The 23,280-nt window shown below is 43.3% G+C and overlaps 1 protein-coding gene across 4 annotated transcripts in view; it reads left to right on the forward strand.

Moving 5' to 3' along the window:
* The first annotated feature begins 5,231 nt into the window (after positions 1–5,231).
* The window catches only part of APP (amyloid beta precursor protein), a 208,467-nt gene continuing 190,418 nt past the window's right edge, over positions 5,232–23,280 (forward strand). Inside the window, exon 1 of one of the 4 annotated variants that reach the window (XM_036378886.2) lies at positions 5,232–5,426. In XM_036378886.2, coding sequence (XP_036234779.1) covers positions 5,370–5,426 — 57 coding nt within the window. In that variant the 5' untranslated portion in view covers positions 5,232–5,369. The remainder of the gene's footprint in view (positions 5,427–23,280) is intronic. The other 3 variants (XM_036378877.2, XM_036378904.2, XM_036378894.2) reach the window with 3 other exon arrangements.

The raw sequence follows: 23,280 nt of genomic DNA on the forward strand, positions 1-23,280 counted from the left end.
CAAGCAGAGGCCAAAAATATCTAGGAAGATTCTGTGCATGCAGTGCGGAAAAAAAAGGAATAGATATTAAACTCTGATTCTGCTATAATATTTGCATAATGTAGTAATTAGGTAAATAAAATCAGGTGTTCAGAATCAATTGAAGAAGCAGATATTCTAAAGATTTCCTCTTTATTGACACAATCAGCAAACACAATAGCTTATGTCAGAAGGAGAAGCCAGTATAGCACCATATTTGATTGATATGGAGTGATGCCCATGTATATTCACATCCTAATCACTGGAGCAATTACTGTTGTTCCCATGTCCATTTCATTTACTTGGCTGAACATGCCTGGGATTTTGGACTGTGATTTCATGATTCACTTTGCTCTGCCATTTGTAGCTGCTCCAGCAGATATCATCAATGCCTAATACTACTGTGCTATACAGAACAAATCATCTGCATTTGAGAAGGTCGCTGTGGCTACTGTCTGCTTAACTGTGTACTGCATCTGTAAAAGCCAAGGTAAAGATGCTTTGCAGAATTCAGACAATGACCGACTGTTCACTATTTAAAATCATATCTGCACCTATTAGTGTGGCTATCAGCAACACTACTAGTGTAGGGTTGATTATGTACAATCTCTTTTCTTATTTTGGATTAATATTTAGACAGTCTTTTGCTAAGGGCTGCAGGCTGACTCCAAAGGAAAAAAAAGTGTCTCTAGAGGACACTTGCATGATAGTGAACAGATTAGTTATACCTGCAGTGGTTCAAGTTGTAGCGTAAATCCAAATGGTTTTCCATTAAAATTATGTTGTGCATTTGAAAACACAAATTCCTCCTGGAGCTGTCTGAAATAAATTTGGTCACTGTCCTGCATTACTGGAGAGTGTCAATGTGGGGTGTAACCAAACTCTGTATTACTACACCATTTCTGACAAACTGTTAATGATGGCTGGTTTGTAGCACCTGCCCAGGTTGCATTTCCAACCCCTCAAGCCACAAGCTGGGTGCTAAATAAGAGGCAAACCCTTCGAGGCAGGGAAGTGTTTCTTTGTCTTCAATGACTCAGCCATGATAACTCCCTCCAGGGAAGCACCAGCATAGTTACATCCATCCTGAGGGGGTCATCTCAGCTAATGAGCCACGATGGTTCAACTGCACCATCATAAAGGGCAGCACTCTAAAGACTTAGAACATCAAGAACTCACAAAAATATCCTCTGACTCACATGATTACATAATTCCACCGTAAATTTCCCCACCCTGGGGGAGGTACTGAACATTCCCACCTGAGCCTCATCATAACTGGGGACTTGGGATGATATCAGCACCACCACTGGATGGATTCAGAGAAAAACCAGGACTTCCACAGGATGGCTGCTTTCAACTGCAACCATCACTTCCACAGGACTGCATCCATCACTTGATAGAACTGTGACCACCACCCTGACCAACAGGGTGCTAGGTTTACTCTGACTTTGTGGGTTTAAGCCAGTTTCTATGTATCATTGCATTTATTATAAACTCTCTATTAAATTGTAACTCAAACCTGAAATGTCTCTCAAGGTAATTGTGTGGGGTTCATTTCTCCCTCTGGTTTACTTTCAAACCAGCACAGTAATTTTTTCTGTACTAGTTTTCAGAGTACAGAAAAATTCCTTAACTGGCACTAATACAGAAGGGGTCAGCTCAGAAGGATCTGAGTTCTTAGCTTCCATAGGTTCATTCAGAAATATTAACCCTAGTTCTTTCATCTGTTCTATATGTGAATCAAAAAACCAAGCAAACAGTATTATCCCCTGCAAAGAAAATGGGGAGCACTGAAGTGAAGCAACTTCAGAAGTAGACAGTGAGTCAGCATTGAAGACTGGACCAAAAAATCAAGTTTGCCAACTCAGAGCCCTCTTCTCAGAGATGAGAACAAATGGAGACATCGTCTCCATGAAAGCACTAGCTGCAGCATTGTTCCAAAATAATCTGAGGAAGTATCTCTCATACAAACAATATAAAGCTGACAAATACAGTAATAATTTCTGCTTTGTTGGTGTGAATGAAACAAGCCTTGGGCATCAGAAATTCAATGAATGGCAGGTAAATGTCAGGCATTATGTAGAACTACTTGTTCATATTCAGAGATGTCTGGGAATGTTGTAATTGTGTCCCAGCTACAGACTGCCTGTCCCTCTTCAGAAATCACAGACAAGTTCTGCTCTCTAATTCATTAGGTTATGAAGCAGTCTGAGGTGGTTTATTACCTATTGTACAGTAGTATCAGCATCTGTGGTTAAGGTCCACTTGCTTCATGAGTATTTAATGAGAAATGAAATGGCTGAACAATGCTTGCATATACATAATATATTGAAATGACAAGGCTGTAAAATAATATTAGATATGATTTGTGAAAAAAAAAAATACACAGGCAGAGCACAGAAGTGGCCAAAAAAAACCCCCAAAAAACCAAAAACCAAACCATGACATGCATGTTTGCTACTCTCTGGAAAGTTAGCAAATTAAGATTGGATAAAAAAGCTCAGGAGTTAAAGGCAAAATCACATCTGGGTACAGTTTGGAATTGTTTGCATTGTATTAAATTTAAATGTAAACCCTATCATTTTGTGATCCAACCTGTGCTTCCTTCTTCTCCAGAAAGATGGTTTCCATTGTTGGCTCTGCTGTGAGGCAGTAGTGGGCTTTGTTGCACTTGAGCTATGACAGCTTCTGAGGTCTGGTAAGAATATATTTCTATACTAAAATGACAAGTAGAGAAAGAATGGAAAAAAGTGTATTGGACTTTCTGTACAGATCCTGAAAATGATAGAGTGGAAAATAGGACACAGTCCTTGTTCTTTTCTCTATCAGCAGGTCATCTCCAAATTTTGTAGACCTTATGAACAGCTTTCAAAAATGTCTTTACCTCTGACTTTTCAGTGGGTAATTTCATGAAATATTAAGCAAACATTGTCACTGTATTTTGGATATTTCCACTGGTGTTTAGTTGCTCTAAATGGAAATACCTATTTCATAGAGGTCTCCTGGTCCCTTTGACTTTTCCCCATCTTGTCACTTGAGTCTTTCCTGCTTTCCTTGAAGGTTTGCAATCCCATGGGTCTGCTCCACTCCTAGCCAAAGGCAAAAGGAGCCTCCAGCCTTCCTGCACTCCCATTGTGACAAAAAAAGCAGGCTTGGCTGATCCAGAGAAGCAGCAGTTGAAATAGTCTTTGATTTTAGAACTAGGAGGAAGTGATTACAGAGAGGTACGAAGCTAGCCTATAATAAAAGAGCTACATGAATCTATTTTAATTTTCCATCTGTCCCTTTTTTTTTTTTTTTCCCAGAAACTTGCAAAGAGCTTCCTTCTGACTGCCTCCATTGTTTCAGGGAAGAATTGTTTTTGACTGACCTCTATAAGCTTTAACAGGATGTTGCTTGTTTGCAGCCATGGAGTTGCTTTTCCAATGCCTGAGCTTAGAAGCCAACTGGTTAGAAAATCTGCACAGCAAATCCTTTATAACCCCTCAAAGCTATATGATCATTATCCTAAAATGCAGAAAACGGTGTTAAATTATTACAGCTAAGCCTGCCATTTAACTAATTTCAATGTACAGTTGTGTCACTGGTGTGTTCCAGAAGCTCAGCTGTTATCTGCCTGTCAGAGATCTGTTAAATTCATCAAGTGTGACTCAAGAAATTCCCCAAAAGCCTCCATACATTGCCAGTTCATAAGCTTGTATGAGAAGATTCATGTTTGTATGAGAACACTCTTCTAACTCTAAGGCCTGGCTGTAGGGGTGAAATGCACTACAGTCCCTCACTGCATGTTGCAGCCCACCTGGCAGGCAACCTGGATTCACCTCCAAAGCATTCTTCCACATCTGGACATAACTTTGTCCAAGAATCTCAGTGGATTGCAGTTGTGACTTCATGGGAAGATGAGTGTGAGTGGCAGTGAGCACAACACCGGGCTTCTGTAGTGAGCCATACACCAAGGGAGTGTCATAGAATCAGATCACAGAATCAGTTAGGTTGGAAAAGAACCCTAAGATCAAGTCCAACCAATAACCCAGCACTACCAAGTCCATCAATGAACCATGTCCCTAAACTGTCACAAGATGCCATACCCCTTTTAAAAATCTCCAGGGTTCATGAGTCAATCAGTTCCCTGGGAAGCTTGATCCAGCCTAGATCTCCTCTGTTGCAATTTGAGGCCATTTCCACTTATCCTATCACTTATGATGGGGGGAAGAGAGTGACCCTACCTCTCTGCAACCTCCCGTTAGGTAGTTATAGAAAGTGAGAAAATCTCTTCTGAGGCTCCTTTTTTTAAAGGCTGAACACCTCAGGTTCCTCCAGCTGCTCCTCATCAGACTCATGCTCCAGATTTCCATCACCTGCCCCTCACATGGCCTGGCTGCAGGTCCCCGTTACTGGGTGGATCTATCAGCTGCTGTCTTGGGAGCCTTAGTGGGAGCAGAAATCCTGCCATGGAGTTTACACATCAGTGGCAGAATGGGTCAGGCTCTGTCACTTTTGGCTACAATAGCAGCTGTTTCAACATGAAGCTCCTAATATTGACTTTCAAGTTCTTCTTAAAGGTTTATTATACCAATCATAACAGTGCTGTTCAGAGGGTGAGACGGTGAGATTACGATGGCCTCCTGATTTGATGGTATTTGATTAAGTCCTACAATTTAATTTGATTTCTTCCTTGTTCATCTGCCATAAGTCCCAGCTCTTCTGATGTTCCTGCATATCTTTGTTATCAATGGTGTGTGTGGTGTGTCATATGTGAAACGGCTGTGCTGACTCATCACCTGCACCTCGACAGGAACAGGAGATCCCGGCCTGGTGTGCAACCTTGCTAGCAAAGGCAGAATGCGTTAAATAGCCTTTAAACCACACAACACGTTTAGATTTGGGTGTTTTTGTGAGCACCTTGCGAAGGTGGGGGTTGCGTTTCTGAGCGCAGTGCCTCAGCGAGGGGGGACCGCGCATGGAGCCCTCCCGGTCCCTTGCAGACGCGGGCGGCGGACAGGCAGTGCGGGGAAGGTGGCAGGTGGTACCCGAGCGGCCGAGGAGGGCACGGGAGCTGCCTCTGAGACCCACCGAGCGCAGGTAGAGCCGGTCCGCCCGCCCCGAGCCTCGGCCGCACCGCCCGGGCGCCGCCGCCAGGGGTCCCCGCAGGCCGGGCGGCCGCACCGCCCGCTCGGGGGCGGGCCGGGCCATCAGCTGACCGGCCCCGCCGCGCCGCTGCCGGAGCCGCCGCACATCAGTCGTTTTCCTCGGCAGCGGCACGGCCTCGAGGATTTACAGTCGGATCCCGTCGCGTCTCGCCGGACGGCATCCCTCCTTCCCCTCCTTCCTCCCCGCTCCCAGCCGCCGCGATGCTGCCCCACTTAGCCGTCCTGCTGCTGGCCGCCGGCGCCGCCCGGGCTCTAGAGGTAAGTGGAGCAGGAAGCAGCGGGCGGGGGCTTCCCCGCCACCCTCTACCGCTCCTCCGAAGCTTTGTCTGTCCGCAGCCGCCCCCGCGGCGTGGGCTTGGCCGCGGCGGGGCAGGCGAGCGTTGCTTTCCTAGGGGTGTTCCATCCCTAGCTGCCGCCGAACAATAGGAGCGGCGAGCCGGGGGTGGTGGAGGTATCGGGGAGGGAGCGGGGCTGGGAGCTCCCGGGGCTGGCACCCCCAGCCCCGCTGCGCGTGTCTGGCTGCCGGGGCGCTGCCCCCTACGCCAGGGGCACCGGTTCTGTCTTGGGGTTGGCTCCGCCGGGGGCTCGGGAAGGGGAACTTTCCCCAGGAGCAGGCACGCCGCAGGCGGATGGCCCCGTGGCGTACCCCGGTGGGGCGGGGGCCAGGGCGAGCAGCCAGGCTGCGAGCGGGGGACGCGAGGGCGTCTCCCCGCGAGGGAAGCGAAACCGGGCTGCGGAGCCGGTGGTATGCTCCCATGGTGGGGACCGGGCCTTGGGCGGCGCAGGTGTGCGGACGGCGGCCAGAGCTCCCCGGCGGCTGGTGCAGTGGCCCCGCGGGAAGGCGGTGCCCGGGGGGGCGGTGGTCGGGGCCGGCCCGAGCCCCCCCGCGGGCCGGAGGCGCGGGAAGATGGCGCCTCTGCAGTGCAGCAGAGAGGAGGCGCCGACAGCCCGCGCCCCTCCGCCCCTGCCCGCCCTCTTTCCTTCCTTCCCCGGGGTGGCTCCGCCCGCCCCGGCCGGGCGGCACCTCCGCGGGTCACTCCCTCGGGGTCGGGCGGGGGCTGGGGGTCCCCCGGGCCCGCCCGTCCGGGGGTGTGCCGCACCGCAGTGGCTGCGGGGTGGGCCGGCAGAAAGCTTGGATCCCAGAGGAGGAGTTAGCACGGCTGGGTGTCGTTCTTCCCCCGCCCCCCCCCCCCTCCCCCCGGCAGATCTCAAAAAAGAAGGTGTGGGAGGGGTGAGTCACCTCGAGGTCTCCTTCGCTCCCGGCTTGCCATACTTCGGCCTGAAGACTTCGGCTTCTGTCCTCCTCCTGTGTCAATTCCCCTTCTCCTGGAGGGGGTCAAGGACTGGGTGGGGTGAGGTGGTGCACAGTATTTAGCCTGATAGCAGAGAGGGATGTTCGCGGTCCCCGCCCCGCTTCCCCAGGGCATGGGGATGCAGGTCTGTGGCTCTGGTGCTCTTCCCGGGAGGGACCCCAGTACGCCATGAATAAGAGGCGACAGCTTCATAGCAGCCCCCTCCGTCCCTGCAGCCAGGGCTGCCAGCCACAGGCTCTTGCTTGGAGGCATGATCTTGCCAACACTGAGCAGGATGTATCAATTTGAGCAGTTCTGCAGATGCTCAGATGTTTAAAGCTTCCAGTTATAGCACTCGTTGGAGTTAAGGAGCTTCTTTCAACCATTTCTTGTCTGATTGCAACAGAAGGAAATGTCTGCCTTGGGTGTGTAGCTTAAGTAAAAAATGAGATTTTATGATTGACACCATGCGTCAAGATAGACCATGGAAGGATGGACTTTTCTGTTGGCTCTTTGTAGCCCTGACCTTAATGATAGGTGTGTAGGTGTTGGCACTGCGAAGGTGCTGGAAGAAAGGAGGCTTGAATTTTGTACCAGAACTGTTCAGGAGGACTGAACGTGTATGCTCAGGGATTTCTGTGATGGTGTCTGCCTTAGTGATGGCCAGAATTTTGAGAGACATCCTCTGTCTGGAAACATTTACTGAAATGGGCACTGATGTTTCTGCAGAAGCTTTCTGTCTTCTGTCGTTCCATGTGAATGTTTGAGGCTTGACATTTATTCCTTTTCTTTATGTTTGATGAGGAAGTAGGTTTTAACATCTGGTGATCTTGTAGTAAGGTATTTGTCAGTCATGATTCTGTAAGGTTGTTGTTTTAGCAAGCCACTTGTTTTTATAACACTAAATATTTCATATAATAGAAATGGTGTATGTGCATGTTCTGCTCTTGAACTACCTTTTTATGCTAAAGGATGAAATTTTTATGTTTGAATTAGATTTTCTCTAGATCTCTTTTCTGAAATGAAATGTTTTTCCTACTATTTTAACAAGTATTTTCTGGAATGCAGCAAAGAATCTGTACTTTGCTTTGTAGTGTACTTTTGCTTTGGGAAGTGGTATAAGGAAGAGAAAAACAGGACCAAAACAAATTCTATTTTACACATGAAGAATTCCTTTCCAAAATTACAGGTAGATTAATAATGATTTAGCATCCTAAAAGAAAATATTCTGTAGTGCTGTCCTGGTGATGCCATGGTTGCTTAGCATATTACTTTCTGACCCTCATGTGAATCATTCTCATTGGCTGAGAGTTGTCATGATTTGTGAAACTGCCATATTCTGCAGTAGCTATTTTTGCATTTAATCTTTTTCAGTAATTGTCTGGTTTTAGTAGAAAAATGCAACAGACAGTAACTATCCTCATGAATTTGTGTCAATGATCTCAGTTTATAAATAATTTCCTCTCGTTAGCACACTGAGGTTTCTGCTATGCCTATTTTACTCCCTGCTCTAGCTGCCTGTTTCTAAGCAAGACTCCTTCACCAGCGGACTGAAATGAAATTGTTGAGGTATCAGTATCTCATAAGCTGACCCTCAGAAAAAAGACAACAAGGATGTTTCTTGACAGTGTTTTTCTTTAAACTGGGTAATGTTATTACCCTTATTTTTGTTATTTTGGGGTTTTTCTGTTTGTTTTTAGGAGAAGACTCCAAATATTTGTTTCTTCATTGTTTAGTTTCCTAGTAGATCTTTCAAGAAATGACATTTAAATGTGGGAGGGGGAGCAATGGCTTTACTTTGCTTCTATTACAGACTTTCAGTTCCTCTTTCTGTCGATTCTGTTCCCAAATTTCCCTGGCAAAAGTTTGCATTTGTTGCAGGAACTCTTTTGCACTTTTATTTAAGATGCTGACAGGGGGTGGGTGGCTGAGTGGGTACATAGAGCAGGCTCTCTGGGGATCATCAGGATCCTTGGCAGTCAGGTGAACAAATGAGAGAGTAAAGAAAGGAAGCTTCTCCTTTGCTTTCTCATTGGTCTTTTGTTTGATTAATGATTAACAATTTTGAGGCTTGCATGATCTTCAGATGCCTTTTCTGTGGAAAAAACACGATCAACTGCTGCGCTTCTTCACGAATCGTGTATGAAAACCTGAGGAAGCTGACAAGATCTTCATGCTTTTAAATTTTAATTTTTTTTCCCCCATGAGCTGTTTGTGTGACAGATGTAAGCCATCTCCCTTACTCATTTTTAATTGATCAGTGCTGAATTTTAGGGCAAATCCACAAGAAGCATGGATCTCCTTTGGTTCTTCATGACTTGAGATTTGCACGAATTTAGTAAACTGTGAAGGATAATAAACAGTTTGATCTATAAGTTTTGTGAAGAAAAGGTATGACAATTTCTTTTAATTAGTAGTTCTTTTCCAAAGCAAAGCTTAGCAAAATAGCTGAAGAGTATAGTAACTTCTCTAATTGCTTGAGAAATTGACAGCTGTTTCTCTGAGTAGAATAATTATTTTTAGTGACTCAGTAAAACAATTAACACAAGCTGTTGGGTGTGGAGGCTTGGCCAAGAAGTTGGTAGATAGCATCACCTGAAGGAGGTCTCTGGTCTGACCCTGTGCCCAAAGCAGATCAGGCTGCATGGGGCTTTCTGCAGTCGAGTCTTGAAAATGGAGTCTAAGGACAGAGCCTGTGCCACCTCTCTGGGTAGCCTGCCCCATCCACTGTTTGGTTGGTTCACCTGTGTTGGAATTCTCTAGGCTTAACTGACATCCTTAGTCCTAAATACTCTGAATGATGTAATTTTGACATCTTCCAAAAAAGGTATGCAATAACCAAAAGCTGAAAAGTTTGTGTTTTGGTTTAATAAATAAAAATTATATTTGACAAATGTCCATAAATATATATCTATATGCACGTGTATGCATACTTGTTGGAATATTAGGGGATACAAGACACACAATGGACTTTGGACCTGGTTAACATAAGAGATTTGATAACAGGATGCCTTGGCAAAAGCAAACAGAACTTTGAAAATTAGACCTAGATTGCAAGAAGATCCAATCAGGTTTACCGGAAAAAGAAAATTCCATTAAACTCTGCAAGGAAGAGATGTTGTGATATGCATAAGTTTGTGTATGTGATTTTAACCTAATCACTGTAGTACACATTACTAGGCTCCGTGAAATAGTATATAAGTGTTTGTATCCAAAATAAAATTGGATTCTGATCACCGAATCAGTCTTCCCTGTCTCTCTCCATCGCCAACAATTGGTACTTCCATGCGAGGGAATGAACCAGCCTGACTGGGGAGTCCCTGGAACTGATTGTGACAGTGAGAGAATCGCATCTGGGCCCACAATCGCCTGGGTGCTGTGACTGACAGGTGAGCCAGGGGAACTAAAGGAATGGGAAAGGAAATGCCCAAAGAGAGAGATGTCTATGAAACTGTCGCTGTGGAGTGGGAAACGGCACAGACTCGCTGGAAGGCTGGTTTGCACGGCAGCAGCTTTACTATGAAAATTCTCTCTTTTTATAGACTGTTCCAATACAGACAGAACAGATTGGTCAATTAGTCAATCCATTTCACCTGATTGGCTAATTAACAAAAACACCTTTCTTGTAAACAATCTCTGAGAAAAAAGGAAAACAGAGATTAGGAAAACACCACCTTCAGGTTGTTTATAATAACAAGCTAGCATCCTTTCTCTACAAATCCCTAAAGTCTCACAAATTGGCTGTGAAAAACCTTATCTGGTTTTCTCACTCTCTGACCAGGCTGTCACATTGACATGAAGCCATGCTCGCCCTTCTGGACGAGCATGACTCCCCCATCCTAAAGGAGGACCTTAAGTCACTTTTACTCCTGTCCTGGAGAATACTTATTAAGATGTTAAAAAAGCGAGAGTGGCTGGATGCTGCCGGCCCCCTACCCTGCTCTGACTGTCCTCACTTTGACTCTCCCTGCCCGCTTGAAACTGACACCTGTGGTACTGAAGAGCAGCCACAGCCATCAACCTCGCCTCTGTCCAGAGCAAAGAGAGGAAGGCATCCTTTCTAGAGGTCTTTAGCAGTTTATATCGCTGACTGCTGACTGCAACTCTAGCAGTGCGGAGGGGAAGCCCTTCGATCCGGGGCCAATAGACTCAGATTATGAGACTGATCCATTCCCTCATGACTCTCATGAAAAATGGATGCAACTAAAGAAAAAGGCCCTTAAGGAGGGGGACTCCCAAACTTGTGGAAAATCTGGGCATTTGAAAAAGGACTGTTTCGAAAAGGGGGAAGCCAGATCCAAAACTCCAGGTATTTGCCCTCTGTGCCGTAACCAGTGTCGGTCCAAGTGTGATTTTGAAGGTCGTCCAATATTGGGAAACCGGAGCAGAAGCACGGAGCGGCACCACGAGAAGACACAGATTCCCCAGCCTCAGAGTGGATCACCGCAAACCTCAGCCCAGCAAACCTCAGCCCAGCCGCCGCCGCAAGCAGCCTTCACCAGACCGCAGGCAGCCGTGGCAGGACCATCACTGACCAGCCACCCCAGTGCAGGAATGGACCTGGCAACCTCCAACACAGTAATGTTGCTTGATTCATCGGCTCATTTGATTCCCACAGGAGTTTTCGGACCACCTGGACAGCATACACATACTTTGTTTGTTTGTTCTCCCTGGAGCTATTGACTCTGACTCACAGCATGGACTCCCCAGCTGCCCTGTGCAGTCCTGGCCAGGGCAATATAGCTCAGCTTATGCCCTTTCCTGTAGCACCCCTGTCTGCACCCCCAATAGCTGAACAGAGGGTTTTGGTTCCACAGGGGTTCCACAGATTTTATGGACACGACTGTATTACATCTGAGCGTCGAACATGCCAATGCAAAGTGACTCTGAAAGGATGAGATGCTCCTAACAGGAGTCATTGATCAGGGAGCCGATGTGACTGTTATCTCAAGGAGCCAATAGCCCAATGATTGACCATTATTGGCTCCGGGACTCACCCGAATGGGTGGAAGGAGCTAAAGCAGGCAAAGCCAACACTTGCTGCAAATAACGGGGCCTAATGGGCAAATCCTCCACAGTTAAACGTTTGGTGCTGTCTGTCCCCCTAGTTTTGTCGGGGAGGGATTTGTTAACACAGTGGGGAATTTTTATGCATTCAGATTTTGTCCAGGAGTCATTTGGGACACTCGACATGCCCACAATGGTCCCTGGCTGAAGTGCTCCAGGTGCTTTCAAGCATTGGAAGGAGCAGCAGCTACCAAAGGGTCACTTGATACAGATCTAAAGCCCTGAGGGACACCTAGCCCTGGTCAAGCAGGTTATACTTTCCAGTTACTTGCCTTTTATTAACAATATATTTTGTTGTGAATTTTTCACAACAAAAGCATATATACAGCTATTTAGTACTATCAAACTAAATATTTTTTTTGATTTAGCCTTCAGTGTTTATATCATTACTCTTACTAAGCCAAAATTAAATCTGTCCTACAAGCAATCTTTAAAGCTGCTGCAGGGGTTGTGGCCCCGCCTGGCACCAGCCAGTGTTGAGATTTACCTTGTAATTTTAGTAACTTGTGATTTTTAGCAGGATTGTTACTAGAAAAATTCAAATGTCTTGGTATAGAGGTGGTGTCTTTTTACATATTAGTAAAATAGCAAAACTACATGGTTCACTAAGAGGAATTAGATAAATTTTAAATTCAAGATTCTTTAGCTTGCATTCAAGACAAACTGTGAACTTTATCTGTAGTGGTTTTTTGAGACTTAACTCCACTGTCAGTTTTATTAAGTGCTTGCTTTTTACCCATAGTTCTAACAAGGTAATTTTATTGCAAAGATTTCAGTACAGTTGTTTACTTGCATGTTGTTTATTTTTGTTTAACTGTTATATGACAAATTTTCAGTAACCTTTTTGTAATAATCGGTTTTAAATAAGCTAATTCTTGTTAAGATTGATTTTTTTTAGTCTCAGTGATGTTAACTTTAAATTCTTTTAGAGGTACTTCATTAAGGTTAAGCTTTAGTGAAGTTGATTTTAAGTTTTGTTGAGGTATACCTGTTTGAGTTATAATTCCTTTGCTATACAAGTGAGTGACGTAAAGTCTGAATGAATTTTTGTCAAAATGTGCTCATTTAAATTACAAGATAATGCAATTTTGTTATAGAAATAAGAACATTTTTTGCTATTTTATTTTTTATAAGTAATACTGAAGAATGAGAAACAATTCCATATTATGACCATGATTAGTTATGAATTATTTAATGCTTTCTTTTTTACTTTATTGTTATATATGCATAAATGTCTAGGAAAATATAACCTCAATTTCTTAAGACGGTTTCTACTGATATATTAGTAACCCTGGTTATGTTGTTAATCTTATGATGTGAATTCACTGGCTTTTTATAACAAGCATTACTTTATTCATTTGCTATTTCTCTATGGCACCATTGACTAACTAACAGTGAATGAGAAAGCCAGTTACTTTACAAACCTTCACTTACTGTTGTATAGCTACTTATAAGACATATATTAGTTTTCTAACTAGTTACTAACTAATTTCTAACTAATTCTAGCTAATTACTACTACTAAGAGGTTTCTAAAATATATTTAACTCTTCCAGTTAAAAGCCTGGACCCTGGCCACATCCTGGCCTTAACTAGTAGAAAAAATTTTCTGCACCAAAATTATATTCAAGTAATTTTGACTTACCAAATTTGGACTTCTAATACCTAAACCTCCTTTTAAGGTGAACTTGGAAATCTTACCTGGAAATGATTTTCCAAACCTTCATTTTAAAAAATAAAGCTTGCCAATTACTACAGACTCTAAGTAATAATGCAATATCTAAGAAATTGATTTAAATTGTTTTAAATCACCATTTTATTTTTCACATGCTACTAATTGTATCTATTATCTGATTTATTTTTACTTAGTATAAGTTTATTGTTTTATTACGTATTGTTATGCTCTTATGTTACCTTCAGGTTCATAATGAGAAACACACATGTTATTAAAAAACAAGAAATTAGGGGGGAATATAGCTCTTCCAGAACTTTACACTGATATTTACACAAAAAATTAGGGGGAATAGATCTCCTCCAGAATTTTACACTTACACTAAAAGTTTTTGAAAGCAAACCACATCATATCAAATTGTATCCCTTGCTCTCCTGAAGCACCCTTGGTGGAACCCCAAAAATTAGAATTCTTGGGTTCTGTGAAATTGGATTTTTGTGTTAATTTTGAATTCATGGGAAGGAATCAGTCATAAAATGTTTCTCCCTATTTACCCTGTGTATGAGAATCAAACCTTTTGGTACAATTACACTTCTGGCAGCCTTTCTAAATCCAGTAATGTAGCTGCCATTGGGAATGTTTTTGGTTTATAAAGATCAAGCCTGAACCTTTTAGTGGCTGGAGTTTTTAACTAAAAGATTCTTTTTAGGATAGGTATGTATGCGGTAATTTTGATAATAATTGTATTAATCGTGATACCTTTCAGTGTATGCAGAGATTAATTAATAAGGCCGTTGAAAGAGTATTTTTGGTTGAAAGGAAAGGGGGAGATGTTGGGATATTAGGAGACACAAGACAGATGATGATCTTTGGGTCTGGTTAACAGAAGAGATTTGATAACAGGATGCCTTGGCAAAAGCAAATGGAACTTTGAAAATTAGACCTAGATTGCAAGAAGATTCAATCAGACCGGTTTATCAGAAAAAGCAAATTCCATTAAACTCTGCAAGGAAGAGATGTTGTGATATGCATAAGTTTGTGTATGTGATTTTAACCTAATCGCTGTAGTACACATTACTAGGCTCTGTGAAATAGTATATAAGTGTTTGTATCCCACAATAAAATTGGATTCTGATCACCAAATCGGTCTTCCCTGTCTCTCTCCATTGCCAACACATACACATAATGCATTAAAGCTCCTTATGTATCAAGATAATGTATGCAAATAAATTTAACCCCTGAACATATTTGCATGTATAATGTGTTACATTTAACATTACTGTATGTATACATCTGTATTTTATTAGTGCATAGAGTGTGTTAAACCAGCAGACATTTACATACCTTCTTACATCGAGGCAATTAAGAGATTAAGACTGCTGCTGATAAAAATGTAATTTGGTTTATATATCATAATAGGTTTATTGAAGTTGTTAGGTGAGATGTCTGGTGTGGTTTTAACAAGTAAGTCTAGAGCTGTGTTTTATTGGATTTAAATTCCGGGGACTTTGAAAAAATTCCTGTGGCATAAGAAGATTAAACGTAAAGCAAATTGAAAAGTACCGAATGAGGACTTTATGTAAGCTTGGCTAGCTCTTAGAATGTGCTCTTGTGATGAGAGTTTACAACAGTTGCTGCCAGGCTGAGGAATGCCAGGAGCAATGTTGATAGCAGGCTTGAGCCTGGAATAATTTGGAGTCAAAGGACTCTTAAGAGAAGTTAAACTTTCACTCAGATCTGTTTTTTGCTTAAAGCTGGATGCAGTCTGATGAGTCCTCATTCTCACAACCTGTTCTGGAGTCTGCCTGCCTTCCATTAATTCTCCTTCAACCTATAGCTGAGGTTTTGAAAACACAGTTTCTGCCCTCTTTGGAGATACGACCTAGCTGAGAATATCAGCAAGAAATGGCTGTGTGGTTTTGAGTCTTAAGCCCTAAATAAGTCACTTTTCTGCCCTTGATTTTAATGTGATATTGCTTCTGAAACCTAGGGGTTTTTTCTTCATTTGGACCAAAAAACTGTTAGAGAGCTACCTGATTATTAAGTCTTGATGTAGATTCCAAAGCTCTCCAGATGTCTCCAGTCACCAAAAATATTTATCTATCTTTCCACATGACAGTTTACTCATAGAACAAAAGAGAAACAAAATAGATGTGGATAATGGCCTCTCCTAAAGGACATCAATTTGAATTACAGCAAATTAGTATGTTTGCATATATCTGTATCTATATATATGAATTCCTCACCTCAAGCTCCTTGCTGTTTGGAGGATATAGGATTGTTTTGATTCTGTCTTTTCTAGCAAAACAATGATTCAGGTAATTACAAACCAGAAATTTCATGTGAGGGAAATTAGTGTAAGGGCCAGTACGCTCTAAGGTTGTAATCAGTGAAGTAGCTTGCAAAACATGCTTTCCAGGTGACAAGCACATTGTGGAGTGTGAAAGTAAACACGTTCAAATAAGTCACGTTTTTTAGAGGGGTGGAAAACCTTACACCAGCTACTGATAGTAAGGACACCGCTGTTCTGTGGTTGCGTGCCGCAGGTTTCTTGCCCTGCATTGATTAACAGAAACAGGGCTGAGCAGTAGGTGTGGGTGTTGCTGGTTTCTTTACTGGAGACCCCAGTCTAACAACTTTGTGAGTGCTCTGACTTGTACATCTGGGGAGCAGGACTTGTGGCTTTGTTTTCTTGATAGTCCTCCCAGCACGTTCAGGAGAACTTCATCCTCTCTTGGGGATTGAATATTAAATGCTAAGTAAGTATAGATTGAGGCTTTCCAAAAGAAATAAAGCTTCTGTCCAAGTGATGTCATTCCATGAATTAAAACACCTTATGTATCAAGATAATGTATGCAAATATTTTTAACCCCTGAACATATTTGCATATATAATGTGTTACATTTAACATTACTGTATGAATCTGTATATCATTCAAATGTAACTACCACGGGACAGCCAAGCTTTAAACAGAGGAGCACATGGGCCAGGGTGCTTTGTGGTTTTGCGGTCTAGCTGTTCTTTCCAGACAGTAATTTACCACTGGTTGGCAACTGAGCTCACTCAGGACCTGGCTGCAAAGAGCTGCTTCTCCAGTGGCCACCACTCTGTAGGTGCTCTGTGATCCCTCTCTAGGCTGGTTTTACAATTTGTGCTGTGCTGAAAGGAATGAGGTGGACATTTTTTGGTAGGTGGTAATCTTGTAGCAGACATTTCAGAGGCCTGAGTTGGAAACTGGCCACAAGCAGTCGGGCTGGTTCATCTGAAAGAGCAGGCAGCTTCTTTGGGGAAGAGAGCAACCTCCAAACCCACATTTATGGAAGTTTGTGCAATAACATTTAATTAAGGTGTTGGCTCCTTTGCTTCCCTCTGGTGACTTGCAGCAGGGCATGAAAGTTTTTTGATGTATCACTCCTCTTGAGTGTCTGGTTGTTAAAGCTTAGTGTCAAGTCACTGCAAAAAGGCAGAATCTCCAAGGAAGTACATTTAGGGATGGATGACTCCACTCAGTTCCCACTGACCCATTTGGAGTTAATCCAAATAGGAACATTCTGTTCTTCATCTGGTCTCATAATTTCCCAGAGCAGAGTTTACCTATTCAAGCACAGCAGGTAACATATGACAGGAATGGGGCAAAACTGGTTTTGCCTGTTCGTAAAAACATTTAGAAGTGGTTCCTTTTCAGAGGAGGCTACCACAGTGATCCAGTATGACAGTTTATGTGATTTACAAAATCTGTTTGGATTACAATTAATCAAAGAAAGCACATGTTTAATAGGTGTTCAAGATGGGGGGAGGTTGGGAAATTTCATATATTTTTGTGGAACTGTGTTAATACTGGACTTGAAGGTTTCTCTTTTGTTCTATGAAACAGGAATACAGCTTAAATTTAGGTAATACATTTAATTGATTCCAGTAGAGTTGAAGTATACCGTTAACTTGTGGTGAAAGTGAAAATTGCCACCTCATCCACCTCCAACAGTTAGAATTAGTGTCCAATGGATACACACATTAAAAAAACAGAGATGGGCCAGGATTCTGGAGTTGTTTCCAATCTCCATGTTTGCATTGTCTTTGCATTGTCTTTGTGCCTGTAGCAAACCTTCTCTTACCTTATCAGCACAAGTTTAAAGTAGAGATTGCTCGTTCTGAAGATTTAACCCTGTTAAATAGATTTTTCTCCAAGTTACAGTCTCTGGAAAGGGGAGAGTTTTTCCCCCTCGTCAGATACCATAATACAGTTTTGTGACAAACAACTAATGGCTAAGTTGTTCTCTTGTCTATGCTTAGTTATGTAAATTTATTTGTAGCTGCAGTTTTGGATCTGAAATACAGAATCCTGAACTGATAGAATTATTGCATTCTGCTTTCCCATCATTCAAATGTAACTACAAGCTATTTGATCTCTGTGCCTTATCTGAAAACAAGGGGAGGTAGATTTTTTTTGAAGTGTTGTTGTTAAAGGTTTGATTTCATAGTAGTTATTTTTAAAGCTCTTCATGAACTAAGTTATAGCTTCTAGTTGTTTTGGGTTTTTTCCTTGGAAAAACCTCTCTTTAGTATACATCCCATATAATGTGTGCATATTTGTTTATATTAACAGTGGAAAATACAACATTATTAGGGGAAGGTAAACTGAGAAAGGAAAGAAAATGCAATAAAAAGGTTGTGGCTTTAAAAAAGCATTCATTATTTTGGGTGTTTTCTTTTGTTTTTCTTAAAAGGTGTTGTAAACTTAAATGTACTAAATGTTGATGGATTGTTGTCTAATTGTTGAATGCTTCCAGTATGCAAACGTGTGGGGTTTGTACATGCATAGTATGAGTGAGCATATGAACTTGTCACATGCATTAAGCTGGTGAGTTGTTTTGAAGTTTGTTTGATTCTTTTTTGCAGTTCTGCTATGTGTGCCTTGTCTGTCCTCTGCCCAGTTCTCTTAATTATGAAGTGGAATAAAATTGCTTGTAATGACTCATCTTGCAGTATCATGATTTCATTGTTTTCTTTTGCCAATTTTGTCCTGAGTTCCATTACGTCTTAAAAGGATGATGATGCTGAAGTTGTTTAAAAACAAGCTTTTTAAACTAATTTTGGAACTCCAAATTATCTTTCTTTCAGTGTTACTTTTCTCCTAGTGCTTGATTGCCAGCAATTTGCAGAGGACAATTTGTAATCCCAACATGCAGATTTATCATGAGGATGTCAGCTTTACTTCATTTTAACAAAAGACAAAACAAAATGAAACAACAAAAAAAAACCCAAATTAAAATTTAATATTTAAATTTTATGCAGAAGGATTAGAAGGGGAATTACAAAGCCTAAAAGACCAAGTAAGAGGCCCAAAACACAAACACGAATGAGAGGATTGTGAAGGCTTCTGAGGATACCTAAACACTGGCAATTTCTTTCACTTTTGTTCAGATTAGTTTCTACTTTGGCATAGTCTTCTTTTATTCTCACAGTGGTAATATAAGTTGTCAGGATTTTTTTCCTTTTTTCAGCCAGCCATAGCATCTGAAAAGCCACTTTCTCCTTTTCCATGTGCAGAGTGTTCTTCCTAGTCGTGGTCACGTCTCTGAGCAGTGTAGGTGGAGTGACTGACTCACCTTTCCCTGCCAGCCTCCTTGGAATCCAGGCTGAAGCAATCTTTCTGACTAAAGTCAGCACTTGCCTGCATGGGTTTTCTTTGGTGAATGGCCAGGATTGGATGGGTGAGTGGGAGAGGGGCAGATGCTGTTCCTGTTGTGCCATGAGGGAAGGAGGATTGCTGGCTTGCCCTGGCTGTCTTCATAACATCCCCGATCCAGTTCAGGAGGTGTTCATTTGGTCAGAGGAACTGATGCTTTTCTGAAAATGTTTGCAAGAAAATCCAGTGGAGAGCTGAGCTTGGAAAGAAAAGTGTAATTGCTGATGAATTGCAGGGTAAAATTAAATCAGAGTATTTTACTTTGAAATCAGTCTGAACTATTCCTAAAAACACAGTTAAATGAGACTTAGGCTTTGTCATTGTGGTGGTTTTGCATGGGAGGCACTCATGGGAGTGATGCAAAGAGAAGCTGCTAGCAGTTTTCTCCATGTCTGACAAAAAAAAAAAAAACTATCAGTAATTAGCTCTGAGAATTGACAGTCTGTTAAACCACTGAGAAAGCTGATACACCTTTGTGAACTCCCATGTTAAAAATGAAAAATCCTGGGAATTCAGCCTTGTCTTTCTGGCCTGAGAGCAGGTAACTCGGCCAGCCCGGCCCCGCTGTCTCGGCTGGGCTGGCTCAGCCCGGGCAGGCTGTGCCCATGGGCTGGTGGGCAGGGCAGGGCAGGGCAGGGGAGGCCGCAGGACCAAGGCCGGGCTGTGCCGTGGCTGCTGACCCCGGGCTGCTGCTGCTGCTGAGCCCTGCCCGCCGCTGAGCCGGGCTCCAACGGGCCCCAGGAGCAGACAGGACCCGGCCGGCTCGGCCGAGATTCTGCTGCCATTGGGGTTCGCCCACAGCCACCAGGCAGGGGAGGAGAAGCCATCAGTCCCCCTACCCAGGGGCTGGCTGCTGAGCCCTGCTCTGGCTGCTGAGCCCTGGTCTGGCTGCTGAGCTCTGGCCTGGCTGCTGAGCTCTGGCTGCTGAGCCCTGGCTGCTGAGCCCTGGCCTGGCTGCTGAGCTCTGGGCTGGTGCTGAGCTCTGGCTGCTGAGCTCTGGCTGCTGAGCCCTGGCCTGGCTGCTGAGCCCTGGCCTGGCTGCTGAGCTCTGGGCTGGTGCTGAGCTCTGGCTGCTGAGCCCTGGTCTGGCTGTTGAGCTCTGGCCCGGCTGCTGAGCTCTGGCCCGGCTGCTGAGCCCTGGCCCAGCTGCTGAGCCCTGGCCTGGCTGCTGAGCCCTGGTCCGGCTGCTGAGCCCTGGTCTGGCTGCTGATCTCTGGCCCGGCTGCTGAGCCCTGGTCCGGCTGCTGAGCTCTGGCCTGGCCGCTGAGATCCCAGGCACCGCCCCAGCCCAGCCCAGCCCAGCCCGCACAGCTCCCACCGCAAGCTGCTGAGCTCGGCCGGGGCCACCTGAGCGTCTACAAGCCCTGGGCAAGATATCAACTCTTTCAGTGCTTCAATCCTCCCTCGAGTGAGAGAAAAGGACAAAGTGCAGGCATGTAGAGAAGCAACATAAAGACACCGAGGTTGGTGAAGAACTCAAGTCCCAGATGGGAGGGATGAGGAGGGGACTCCTCTCCCGTAAGTGAACTGCAGAAAGACTATTCTAGAAGTGATAAACTGACTGAATTGTTTCTGTGCACTGTGAGTGGGAAAGAAAAGGTTGTAGTGGGAGGCGAAGTGTTCTTAAAATTCTTTTCTGTTTCTCCTTTTTTTTTATTTTTTTAGTAACTGTTAATAAAGCTTTCTTTATGTCCTTTTAAGTTTTGACCCTGCTTTGCCTTCTTCCTGCTTTTCCTTTCTCCTTCCTATCTCACCCCAGGAAATGATTAAGTATATGCTAGTGGGTGCACTGGCATTTGGCCAGCACCACATTAATTGGTGCGTTGGCTGGGAAATCTCAAATTGGCAAACCAAAACCACTACACAAAATTGGTGTTTCTCCCCAGTTTTGAACTGAAACCGCCACAGTCAAACACCTTTAGATTAATTCATAACTTTCTTGGGATGATTTTATGATGGTACGTTATTCCCAAATCATCTGCTTTATGCCCAGAAATGGCTGTGATATCTAAGATGAACTGGGGGCAGGGCTGGAGCGTGGGAATGCAGGCACAGGCTGTGTTCAATTGCTCTCTCTCTCTCTGGTGTGGTCCAGATTAGCCTGGAGGCTGTACTGGGAAGTCCCCTCAGTGTGGTTTTTTTTTTGTTTGGTTTTGGGGTTTTTTGTTTGTTTGTTTGTTTTAATTTGTATTTTGGGTATTTTTGGTTTTTTTTCTCTGTTGAACTGGTTTTGGCTTGGCTTTTCTTTCCGGCCCCTCTGGGGAGCCAGTGGGGGGACCACCCTGAACCCAAGACCTCTGAGGAGCTGAACCAACACAATGAAGAACATTAAACTCCACCAACTTTGCCTGCTGTGAGGAGAAGACCCACACCAGAAATCTGACAGGTTCCCCGCTGCTGTGTAAACTCTTTTTTTCTCCTCCCTCCCCAGAGGCGAAGAAGGGCAGCTGCCATCTTTGCCTTCTGGCCATGCAGTGAGGTATGGGTGGAGTGTATGGTTCAGTTATTTTTTTCCCCCGGTGTTTTGCAGGTATCTTGCTTTGTTAATAAACAGTTCTACCTTTTTTCCACTTTCATCCCCTGATATCCATTTCTCTTATTGTCAGAAGAAAATGGATATCAGTTATTGATGCCCTTTCTCCTTAGAGGAAATGCTCATTCCAGGGCGTTTTCTCCTGAAATTTGTCTCCAAAACTGAGGTAGTAGCTGTAAAACAAATGCTAAACTGTGTACAGAACTGCCGTGGGTAGTGGCAAAAAACTGAATGTCGAGGCTCAGGCTGTAAAAACTGGGACTGGCGTAGGTTGCTTGTCTCATCTGAAACATCCACTTTTATTTGAGTGAGGCTGGACATGCTTGAATATCAATGCATGCATAAATGTTTGTAATGTGTTTTAAGGAAATTGTATCTCTTGACTGATAAGATGAATCAAGTTTTAGTTAATCTGTCACTTGAAAGAAAACTTTGAAGTAACAAAAAGCTGTTATGTACTCCGTTTATGAGCAGTGAGAGAAAATGTGATTTACAAAGTGCTGTTGACTTGTGAGGCTCAACAGTAGTGGATGGAAGCCTTGAGTTTTCTGTTGTTGATGTAAAACTGGTGTTTGACATGAGTCTGATAATCAGTCAAGTGACTGCCTCCTTTTTAAGAGGGGATGTTGGGGCCTGGAGCCTATGTTGGGAGTATGCCATCCTCTCTCAGAAGGGTATAGGGAAGGGAGAGCTGGTGCAGCAGTTTGTTCTCTGATGGATAGAAGTCATTTAAAACAAAACAAAAAAAAAATCCAACTCTGGAGGTTAAACCAGGTGAGAAGAACAATCTAATTTATCAAAATGAAGACTCTGAAAAGTGCCTTATTTGCCTCCTCAAAGAAGAAGTACCAGGCAAGGAAAGACATGCCAAGTATCCTATCTGAAAGGCTTTGCAGATGAAAACTGGGGGCATGTTTTTGGCAGTAGAGGCTTGGGACAAGCTGAAAATAAAATATAGATTGTTTTGCCTTCAGATGTGAGGACTGCAGAACTAATTTTCCAAGGAGGTAAATACAAGATGGCTTCATCATTGTAAACAAGAGAAATGTAATAATAACCTGTAATGTGAAAGGGGTTAGATTAAATTTCTTTGTTCTAATTAAGGAATTTGAATTCTCTTTGCACTGGCTACTCCCAATACGCTCAATGCCTTAACCACACACCCTGAGGGGAATACACTAGTGTCTGGTCATACCATATTTTGTAGACAAAAAGACTGGCTGCAAATACAATATAAATTATTTTGTTATTGATTTCAGGATATGAGTTTTGCTGTTATCAAAACATAATTAAGCCTTAAACTTGATGGTTTTATTTTTTAAGCCTGTTGTGATCAAGTGTTTTCTTTGAAAAACTGGTTATTGTAGTTTGGGATTTCACAGATAAAAGTGCAATCAAATTTGCAGAACTAATAAAGGAGACAGTTGGAAAGTGTTTTTTCTTGGTGTTAGAATTGTGATAAAAAGTGATAAGTTTTTTGAACCATTTGAAAGATTTTGTTTCAGCAGGACTGGTAAAAAACTAAAGATCCTGCATGCTGTTGGGTAGTGCTGAGCACTTATGGTTGTCTTTGCTCCATGCATTCAGCCCTGCTCCTTGGCTCTTCAAAACAGAAATTTTCAAGAAGGAAAAGAAATTGGTTCACATCGAGAGATGAGGAGTATTTAATGCATTTTCGCATCTTCTCATTTTTTGACGACTGAGTCTGCAGAGAAAAAAAACCCTTGTGAGGAAGATCACAAAATAATGTGGTTAGGAGCAATAGCTCCTGTGTTCCTGTGACAGCTGAGGCTGGTGTACAAGGCCACAGGAGCCTTTGGGGAATACAGTGTTTAAGCTGGAGCACAGGCTTAATGTTTATCCA

Source organism: Molothrus ater, chromosome 2 (genome assembly GCF_012460135.2).
Source record: "Molothrus ater isolate BHLD 08-10-18 breed brown headed cowbird chromosome 2, BPBGC_Mater_1.1, whole genome shotgun sequence".
Lineage (NCBI taxonomy): Eukaryota > Metazoa > Chordata > Aves > Passeriformes > Icteridae > Molothrus > Molothrus ater.